Here is an 11,114-nt window from a genome sequence, read left to right on the forward strand (position 1 = left end):
GTATGATTAAAATAATAAACTTAAAAATATTTATAAAAATACTTGTATTTAAACAAGTGAGTAAATAGAAAAAAAATGATTGTATTTAAAAAATATTGAGAATTTTAAATTTAAAAATAAAAGAATTGGTGAAGATTTAATTTGGTTCACGTTATTCAATAATTGTAATAAAATGAGAGACTTTTTATTAGTGTAAACTTACAATGATGATATATCAGATGACACGTGGATAAATTATGATGCAACATATCACACTAAACTAATACATGAGTAACTATTATTGTAATATAGTATATAAAAAGCTACTATTCGCGTCAATATGTCACATGTTATTGATTCATTTGTCATCACATCATTATATATACTCAAATTATGATGTGACATATGTTATTAATAGTTTATGTCATCAAGGCACATAAGAAAGTTGTTAATGAATGGGTCGGACCAATGCAAATCACAACAACCAAATTCAAAGATATTTTTTATGCAATTAAAGTCTCGAAAATAATTTTAATGTACCACACCAATTTTAATGACTACTTTAGAGTTTTAGTCTTTAATTTGATATATTAATATTTAATGGAATAAAGTAACAACTAACAATTAAAGTAGACAAATTTTAAGTTTATTAAACTAATACTAAAACTATAAAAAATTATAGGGATCAAAATTAAAAAGTAAAAAATTTTATTAAGACTAAAAATTTATTTATATAAAAATAGAGTTTCGCAAAATAAATTCACTAATTAAACAACATATTCGAAAAAGATATTTTCAGAAATAATATTCTTAAGATCTTATTCTAGCATAAAACCCTAGCACATATCACGATTTAGTATGTGTAAAGGAATGCTGAAACCCAAGGCATTCCCATGATTTAGGATAAAGGAAATATGATAAAATCATGTTATAAAGGCACGACTTAGCATTTGATTTCAAGAAAGAAAACAACCACAAGCACGAGAAAAGGAGAAAAAGGGTGTTCAAGGGAACAGAAATGAAAACAAAGTGATCTATAGATCAATTGTACTGGTTAAATGGTATTGTTCATGTAGCGGAATTCATAAACCAAGGCCAGTCGAGTAAATAATGTTTTGTTACATTCATTAGATTTATAGAACAGATTATATTATACTACGTTGATAATGGTGCTTTTGGCTTAAGGATATGTTAGATTATTAGTATAGTATATATGATTGGTTGAGATTATAGCTTAGGTTGAGAGATATATAATTGTAACCAACATAAATTGTGTGAATGCACACATGCAAAATTCATGTAAGTAAATAGACTAATGTGAATAAACTATTTAAATATTTTATAGATGTAAAAGCTTTAAATGTAAAATTTAAATTTTTTTTCGGTAGCCTACTAGTTAATTTACTAGTGTGAGAAGGCGATAAAAAATTCCTTTATACGATCACATCATCTGTTACCTTTAGACAGTACGATTATACCATGTCATTGGCCTTCATGAGCATTGATTTGAGCTCAACGAGGTTTTTACTAGTGCATTCATTGAATGATGGCTCATAGAGATGCATACTTTTCACATGTCACGTGGAGATAGTCACATTATAGGAGGTTGCATATTAGTTTAGTCTTCTAATATATGGTAACTGGTATGACTAAGGCTGTGGGTGATTGCATTTCAGCCTTTCAATAGTTGTTGTATGGCAAAAAGCCATCATGGATTTGTTTTCATGAGTTATTATTTGCTAAACTTTCTCCTGACATATATCAACAAGTATATTATTATTCATTTTTTTTTATTTTTAGCGAGGATTGCCAAGATTCTATGAAGCTAGCTACCAAAAAGTAGAGAATAGCAAGAAAAGAAGAATGAACGATTCACAAAACAAAAATTGAAAGAATACATTGACTTCTCAAAACTTAGAAACAAAGCAAGTTTACCTTATATAGTACTGAATCATAACAGAAAACTAACAAACTAATCTCCACTCGTTACTACTTACTAATTATGTTTCTCAATTACTCTTTTAGCACTAATAACGTTAATATCCTCAACACCCCCATTTAAACTTAGCACTAAGTTTGTGTCGAAGCCTTTCAAATGTGGAGGACGAAAGCGATTTAGTCAGAATAATGTCAGCCAGTTGTTCTATCCCCATAATATGAACTTCATGCAGCCTATTGCCATTGACTGATTCACGAACGAATTGTATGTCAAGTTGAAAGTGATTGTTCTTGTCATGGAGGACAGGATTCGCAGTGAGCATCACTGTGCTCATGTTATCACAAAAAATAATCGCACTGTTTGAAGATTCACTTGTAATTCTTCTAAGAGGTTCCTGACCCATATCATCTCTGCTTGGCATGAGGCTAGGCTCCTGAATTCAGCTTCCGTGGAAGACTTGCTGATGGTGAGTTACTTCCTGCAAGACCCTAACACCAAGTTAGGACCAAGAAAAACACAAAATCTAGACATTGTCCTACAATCTTCTAAGTCTGACGCCAAGTCAGCATCAGAAAATCCATATAAACACAAGTCTGAGCTTTTATGAAAAATTAATCCCATCTCCTTCGTCCCTTATAGATAACGAAGCAACTTCTTTACTGCCTTCCAGTGGGACACAAGTGGCTTATATACTGACTGACTTTGCTAACAGTAAAGGACAGATCAGGTCTTGAAATAGTCACATAATGAAGGCTCTCAACAATCGATCTGTAGAACTTCGAGTCTTTAAAATCTTCCGATCCTGCAAATGTCAATAGTAAAGAAGAGATCATTGGGGTTGGCATAGCACTTGCCTCCCCCATTCCTAATTTTGATAAAAGATAACTAATGTATTTGGTTTGAGATAAGTGTAGTTGACCAGTAATAGTTTTCTGAATTTCTACACTTAAGAAATAATTAACATCACCTAAAGTTTTGAGTTGGGGGAAGAAGACTATGCTGCAGTATTTGTTGATGGTGGATGTAGCAAAAGTGGATGAGTCGACCATGGATTATATACCTAAAACTCTTGATACCATGTCAAGATTCTATGAAGCTAGCTACAGAAAGTAGAGAACAGCAAGAAAAAAAGAATGAATGATTTACAAAATTAAAACTGAAAGAATACGTTGACTTCTCAAAACTTAGAAACAAGGCAAGGTTGCCTTATATATATAGTATTGAACCATAACAAAAAACTAATAAACTAATCTCCACTCGTTACTACTACCTAATGATCGATGTGTTGGAAAATAAAAGAACAAGGCACACACACTTACGAAGAATATAAAATGAAGAGAAATGTATTGAATATATTTATGTGTTGTTATTTATGAAATATTACATATGTATTTATACTTTTTTTTATATCTAAACTTAATACATCCTAATAAATAAATAGTTTAAATTAAAACTAAATATAGACAATTTATTCAAACTGTAGTTTCTATTCATTCTTAAATTCTAACCATCAAGTTTATTTTTAACATTCTCCCTTAAACTTGATAATTTTCCAACTCCAATCATAATCCTTAACTTTTGAAAAGCATCATATTTCAGAGGTTTTGTGAAAATGTCAGCAACTTGATAAAATGATTTCACATACTCAACCTCCACATGCATGTTCTCAATACATTGTCGAATGAAATGATACTTTGTTTCTATGTGCTTGCTTCTGTCGTGAAACACTGGATTCTTTACTAGGGCAATCGCTGATTTATTGTCCATAATGGTCTTGGTGGATTCAGCTTGCTCAAAATGAATTCTTTCAGTAGTATCTTCAGCCAAATTACATGACATGCATAGGCAGTGGCAGCAACATATTCATCTTCACAAGTTGAAAGAGTGACTATAGGTTGTTTCTTTGAACACCAAAAAATTGTATTATTTTCTAAAAATAAAACAAAGCCAGTAGTACTCTTCCTGTCGTCAATAACTCCAGCATAATCACTATCACAATAGCCCATTAATTTGAATTTATCTGAAGCTGAATAAAACATGCCATACTCAAGAGTGCCTTTAAGATAGCGAAGAATTCTCTTGGCTGCCTTCATATGGATTTCTGTTGGATTCTCCATGTAACGACTAACTAACCCAACTGAAAATAAAATGTCAGGTCTGGTACAGGTCAAATACCATAAACTCCCCACGAGACTTCTGAATAATGTTTGATCAACTTTTCTTACACCATCTTCCTCTTTGAAAAGTTTGACTCCATACTCCATAGGTGTATTGGAAGGATTGCAATCTAGCATATTAAGTTTCTTCAATAGCTCTCTTGCATAAGCCTGTTGTGAGATGAAAACTCCATCCTCTATTTGTTTCACTTCAATTCCCAGATAATAAGACATTAGTCCCATATCACTCATCTCAAATTCTTGAGCCATTACCTTCTTAAATTCTTCAAACATTATTTGATTATTTCCTGTGAATATAAGGTCATCCACATAGACACAAACAAATAATAAATTTCCTCTTTCCTCTTTCACATAGAGTGCATATTCATGAATGCACCTAGTGAAACCATTATCTTGAAAATACATATCAAGACGATCATTCCAAGCTCTTGGAGCTTGCTTCAGTCCATATAAGGCCTTTTTAAGCCTTAAAACTTTATCTTCACAACCCTCAACAACAAAACCCAAAGGTTGTTCAATATAAACTTCTTCCAAAAGATTACCGTTCAAAAAAAGTAGACTTTACATCTATTTGGTGGATTTTTCAGTTGTTCTGTGCTACAAGTGACAACAATAACCTTATCGTCTCCAAGCGAGTAACTGGAGCAAACACCTGATCATAATCTATTCCTTGCTTCTGCTTATACCCTTTTACAACGAGTCTTGCCTTATACCTTTTTACATCACCTTTAGAGTTTTTCTTAACTCTGTATACCCATTTGACTCCAATAGCCTGATGATCATTTGGAAGTGATGAAAGTTTTCAAGTGTTGTTCTTCTCAATTGCTTGAATTTCTTCTTCCATAGCTTGTATCCATTTCTCATCTTTGACAGTTTCTTTAAAACTTAAAGACTCATCATTGGAGAGTAAACACAATAAATTTTCATCATCTAGCTTTTCTGTTTGCTTATAGAGATCAGGGAGACTTTGATATCTATGAGCGCCTTCGCTTGAACTAGAGGATGGAGAACACGATGATGATGCTAGTAGGGTTAATGCTGGTGTTGAAGGATCGATTTTGCCTTGCACTTCTTGCATCGGGGCTTCTTTTCCTCAAAGTAAGGCAAAAAATCATAAGTGACTTCATTTTGTGTACTCCAGTCCCACTTTGTATTTTCTTCAAACTCAACATCTCTACTTATTATTACTTTATTATTGATGGGATTGAAAAATTTGTAGCCTTTAGCATTCACTTCATAACCAATAAATACAAACTTTTGGCTCCTATCATCAAGCTTCGATCTTTCTTGCTCAGGAATTTGGAAATATGCAATAGATCCAAATACCCTTAAATGTGATACATTAGGCTTCAAACCACTCCATGCTTCTTGAGGTGTTATATCTCTCAAACTCTTGGTAGGTGAGCGGTTTGAGAGATAAACTGCACATGCAACTGCTTCTCCCCATAACTCTTTTGGTAATGACTTACTTTTTAACATCGTTCTTGCATTATTTAGAATTGTCCTATTCTTTCTTTCAGCAACCCCATTTTGTTGAGACGATCTAGGAACAGTTAGGGGACGTCGAATACTATGATTTTCACAAAACATCTTGAATTCATTTGAAGTGAATTCTCCACCTCTGTCAGTTCTGAGAGCTTTTATCTCATAGCCACCTTCTTTTTCAACGAGGGTTTAAACTTCTTGAATGATTCAAATGCTTCGCTCTTTTGCTTCAAGAAATAAACCCATGTTTTTCTTGAATAATCATCAATGAAAAGCAAAAAATAGGCGCTCTTACCAAGTGACAAAGGCTTGATAGGTCCACAAATATCCGCGTGGATAAGCTGAAGCAGCTTGGTAGCTCTTGATTTGGACTGCTTTGGAAAACTCTTTCTTGAATGTTTTCCAAGTAAGCAAGCTTCACATAACTGATAAGGATGATCAATTGTTGGAATTCCTTTTACCATCTTTTTTGTTCCCAATTCTTTGAGCTCACCATAATTTAAATGTCCATATCTCATATGCCAAATCCATGGTGGATCTTCAATACATGACTTCAAACATATAGCTCCACCAGTTCTCATGTTTAACAAGAACATACGATTTCTTGTCATAGAAACCTTAGCAATAAGATCTCCATTTTTATCTCTAAGCCAAAGATAGCGATCTTCCATGACTATCTTGCAACCATTCTCCATAAGTTGCCCAATACTCAAGATATTATTCTTCATCTTTGGAATGTAATAAACATTGGTAAGAATCTTATGACTTCCATTCTTCAGCTCGAATAGAATCGTCCCTTTGCCATTGATCTCTACTTTTGATTCATCACCAAAACGCACGTGTCCTTTTACGTTGGTGTCAAGTGCTACAAATTTACTCCTATCACCTGTCATATGGTTGCTAGCTCCATTGTCAAGATACCACATACTATCTTCAGAATTTTGATCTTCCTTGAGCGTAAGGAATAATGTTGGTTCTTCAACATCTTCACTGTGCGCAACAAGTTTATTTTCTTCTTCTTTGGATGTCTAACACTCCCAAAAATAATGTCCATTCTTTCCACATGAATAGCATTCAATGTGTCTTTTGTCAACTGTTCTTCCTCTTCCACGACCTCGAGAAAAATTTTGATTTCTTTTCTCTTGAGAATAATTTTTCTCATCTCTTCCTCTTCCATAACCACGTCCTCGTCCTCGTCCATGGCCTCGACCTCGTCCTTGTCTTTCACTTTCGTTGGTTTCTCCTCTAGCATTCCACGAAAGTTTTGCCTGCAAGACATGCTCCACACGTTCTTGCTTGCCTTTATCCATTCTTTCTTCATGGGCTCGTAAGGAACCATTCAACTGATCAATAGACATCGTATCCAAATCTTTGGACTCCTCAATGGCTACCACCACATGGTAAAATTTTGAGTTGAGAAAACGAACGATTTTCTCAACAACACGAACATCTTCTAATTTTTCTCCAAACCTTTTCATTTGGTGTCCTACCGTCAAAACTTTGGTGAAATAATCCGAAATGGATTCAGTCTCTTTCATCATTAGAGACTCAAACTCAACTCTTAGAGTTTGAAGACGAACCTTCTTCACCTTTTCAACTCCTATGACGGAATTTTGAAGAGTATCCCAAGCTTTCTTTGCATTGGTTTTATCAACAATCTTCTCAAACATATCACCATCCAAGCCTTGATGAATGATAGTAAGTGCACATTGATCTTTCTTTCTTTTATTTTCTAATTCTTCCTTCTGAGCTTCTGTTAACTTGTCTACATTCTCTGGTTCTACATAGCCTTTCTCAACCATCTCCCACACTCCTTGAGCACCGAGAATTGCTTTCATTCGGGCTGCCCAATTGTCATAGTTGAGCTTAGATAATTGTGGATACTGAAAAGATAAAGTAGTTCCTTTTGACGAAGACATTTTATAAGTGGCTCTGATACCACTTTGTTGGAAAATAAAAGAACAAAGTACACACACTCACGAAGAATATAAAATGAAGAGGAATGTATTGAATGTATTTGTGTGTTGTTATTTATGAAATAATTACATATGTATTTATACATTTCTTTGACGTCTAAACTTAATACATCCTAATAAATAAATAGTTTAAATTAAAATTAAATATAGACAATTTATTCAAACTGTGATTTCTATTCATTTTTAAATTCTAACAATCAAATTTATTTTTAACATGATGTTTCTCAGTTACTACTCTTTTAGCACTAATTACATCACTATCCTCAACAAGGATATTGTGAAAATTTATGCCCGAACATATACCACAATTTAATGAGGTGTGATATCGGCTTCACAGGGCTCTTGACATAGACTTTCTTATGTCAAACGATAGTAGAGGAAGAGATTGTTGATTCCTCATGTCTCTTGCCATTTGGTATGGGTATTGGAAGCACAAAATTCCTGGGGCACCTAGGGGGAACCACCTGATAAGGTGCATGCAATAGATGTTTTGCTTATTATCAGTGGTTGATGTATTTTGTGTTTTTTCATTTATTTTCATGTTTTGGGCTTTTCAGTAATCTTAAGTATTTTGTGCTTTACAATTACTTTTACGTATTTAGTTATGTCACTTATGTGGTCCATGTTAAATATTCGTGACTAGTCATTTGATAAAACACGAAGTACACATAACAGTAATTCTAATTAGAAATCGCCAATAATAATTCTAATTAGAAAACAAGAAGTACATATAAAAGTAACAACAACATAACGACTCTAAGCATTACTCTTCGAATCCGATCCAAATGCGTCGCCACGTTAAGGACAAGTCTTCTTGGTATCACCAACCTTCCTACAGGATAGTCCACACGCTTACGACGGTCTGAACATGTTATTGGTTACTAAAATTGCTGAGCTTATATATAACATGGTCATTCATATATACAACCCAAAGATGTTAAATAATCAACTACATTTTTTAACTAATACCTTGCCAAATACATGTGAGGAAAGAGAACACAAAAAATGTGTAATAGTAAGATTATTCACTACAAGAAACATCGTTAAAATCGACGGCAAAGCCGTCGATAATATTAAATTTCGACGGCAAAATGGACGGTGGAGGTGGTCGCTATTAAGCTTGTCGATTTTTCAAAATTCTAATAAAATCGACGGCTTGCCTTACCGTCGATAATAATGTAATAAAATCGACAGCGTTTTTGTCTATAATATGAGTTTGAAAATTCTACATTCTTACTAAAATCGACAATGTTGCCGTCGATATTATTATATAAAATCGACGTCACTTCCGTCGATATTTGATTCAATTAAAATCGACAACAATTTCGTCTATAATATGCTTAATAAAATTGACAACGTTGCCGTCGATACTTGATTCAATAAAATCGACACGGTTGCCGTCGATTTATTAATTTAGATACTTTAAAAAAGCGACAAATTTTCCGTCGATTTTAATAGTTATATTTTTAATTATTTTTTTATTTGAAAAATAATAAACAATTAATACAAATAAATTTTTAAATATATAAATAAAATTTATACAGAATATTAGATAACAAGACAAATAAAATTTTAAATATAAAAATAAAATTTATACTAAATATTAGATAATGAGTTACAAAATTATCAAAATAATAAATAATCCTCTAACATAAATACTCAAGATAAGATAAATAACTAAACTTAGACTTATATTCATTTAAATTGCAATCCACTAATAATACAAAATATTCAAAGTAAAGTAATTAAATAAGACTTTTGGTTGCCTTTGCTTCCCTTATACTAGACAATATAATTCATATAAGATAGATGATAGGGGTGAATCTTGTGTATTTCTTGGCTATGGCCTATGGCCCTCAACACAAGGGATACAAGTGTTTAACTACAGCTAGAAAAATAATACTCAGCACACATATTTTCTTTAATTTGATGAGACTAACTTCCCTTTCAAGACATGTTTTAGTGCTAAATATTCTGACAAGGTCATTGCTAGCTCTTATTCACCAAATTCTTCTCTCATTATTCTCTCTAATGGTGCTAAACCAGTCTTAGATCATCCCTGAAATGTCTCATCACCATTGGGCACCTTGTTTGGATCACAAATTCATCTTCAGACTTCAAATAGTCCATCCTTTGTAGAATCTACACCAATTCAAAATGAGATCTTAAACACTAAAATTTTCCAAAAGCATCTACTTAATCGAGATTGAGTAGCCAACAACTCAAAATTGTCATCCTATAACAACAAGGTTGAAGAATAGAATAAAATTGTCATCTACTTAATTAAATATTCAAAGTAAAAAATACTCCTCAAAATAACCACGGTTTTCTTCGGAACCAACAAGATATCAAAAATTCAAAATCACTTCAGAAAACAACAACAACAATAACAGATGAAACGAAAGAAAAAGAAAGGGAAGGATTACGATTTCAATTTTTCTTTGAATCAAAGTACACGTGCATCAACCAATTTGGATTGATTGACACTTAAGCAATGTGTCAGAATATTCATCAAACAGAAGCTTTCATACAACTAAGAAAACAAGATGGAGTGAAATAGAATTGGTATATATACCTGTCCTTGAGAACCTTCACCCATGAAACGAGCTGAGTCAAAATTGTTTGTAGCTACCTCAATCTCTTCCAGTGAGTAAGCTCGATAAGGTGGCAGACCAACAGATCCGAACTTCATTGTTTGAGATACATACCCTTTGATTACAATGCAAAATGGTTATCATCAAGTCTTAGTTTATATCATTTGAGCATTTTAAAGGGGAGAAAGAAAGAAAGTTACTTGCATCAGATTGTAGCTTAGTGGTGTATCCAGAAGCTGCATTTTCTGATATCAATTTCGTTGGAGGATTCTTCTTCACTCTGCTTTTGGAATTTCCTCTTCTATACTGAATCATCTACTGCATTATGCCTAGTTCTTTTAGAACCCATAAAAGTAGAATCAGAATTGCAGGTATTATTAATATATACAAACACTTACTGGATCAGCCCATTTTGCAGCAATAGCTTCTGCGGTTTTCCTTCTTTGCTCAGGAGACTTGGGCGCTCGTTTGCTACCTGGTGGCCTCACCATTTGTTTCCTTTGTTCAACACACTCTGACCACTCTTGCTTCAGCTGTTTATCCAAGATTCCATAGGAATTCCACTGCAGCTCTTCCTGCTTGGCATATCCTTTCCTTGATGCTTCCGCAATTAAATTCTGCCACTCAAAACAACATGCCTCCTGCAACATCTTTTTTCTAAGCCTCTTATCCCATCCCATTTTCACTCCAGCACCTATCTTCAGTCTTGTTTCTGTGCTGTGCAATCAATATGGAAGATAAGTTTGAGTAAAAGTAAGTGAAAAAGGAACTAATCAGCAGAGCAGCAGCGAATTAGCAACATCTTTCAAGAAAAGACTTACGTCTGTGCATGCCCAAGATTAAATCATTGCATTGTTAACCAAAAACAAAAGAGATATATTATATCATTAAATGAAGCTAACACACTCAACTCACCTCTACTCTGGAGGCACGCTCCCCTTGCTTACATTCTCTGCGTAGCAAC

General features: G+C 33.4%; 2 protein-coding genes across 2 annotated transcripts; both read right to left on the reverse strand.

The window, feature by feature from the left end:
* Nucleotides 1–6,608: 6,608 nt before the first annotated feature.
* On the reverse strand, nucleotides 6,609–7,499 carry LOC107636724 (uncharacterized). Its single transcript, XM_016340219.1, has one exon. It carries the CDS (start codon nucleotides 7,497–7,499, stop codon nucleotides 6,609–6,611), a length of 891 nt encoding a protein of 296 aa, XP_016195705.1.
* A 2,094-nt stretch (nucleotides 7,500–9,593) lies between these two features.
* LOC107636723 (uncharacterized) lies at nucleotides 9,594–10,830 on the reverse strand. The gene is made up of 4 exons (XM_021120192.2): nucleotides 10,549–10,830; nucleotides 10,351–10,465; nucleotides 10,132–10,265; nucleotides 9,594–9,698 (listed from the first exon to the last, which is right to left on the reverse strand). The coding sequence occupies exons 1-4, from the start codon at nucleotides 10,828–10,830 to the stop codon at nucleotides 9,594–9,596; spliced, it is 636 nt and encodes a 211-aa protein (XP_020975851.2).
* Nucleotides 10,831–11,114: the final 284 nt, after the last annotated feature.

The sequence above is a fragment of the Arachis ipaensis genome, chromosome B4, assembly GCF_059453495.1.
Source record: "Arachis ipaensis isolate K30076 ecotype BB chromosome B4, ASM5945349v1, whole genome shotgun sequence".
NCBI classification, from domain to species: domain Eukaryota; kingdom Viridiplantae; phylum Streptophyta; class Magnoliopsida; order Fabales; family Fabaceae; genus Arachis; species Arachis ipaensis.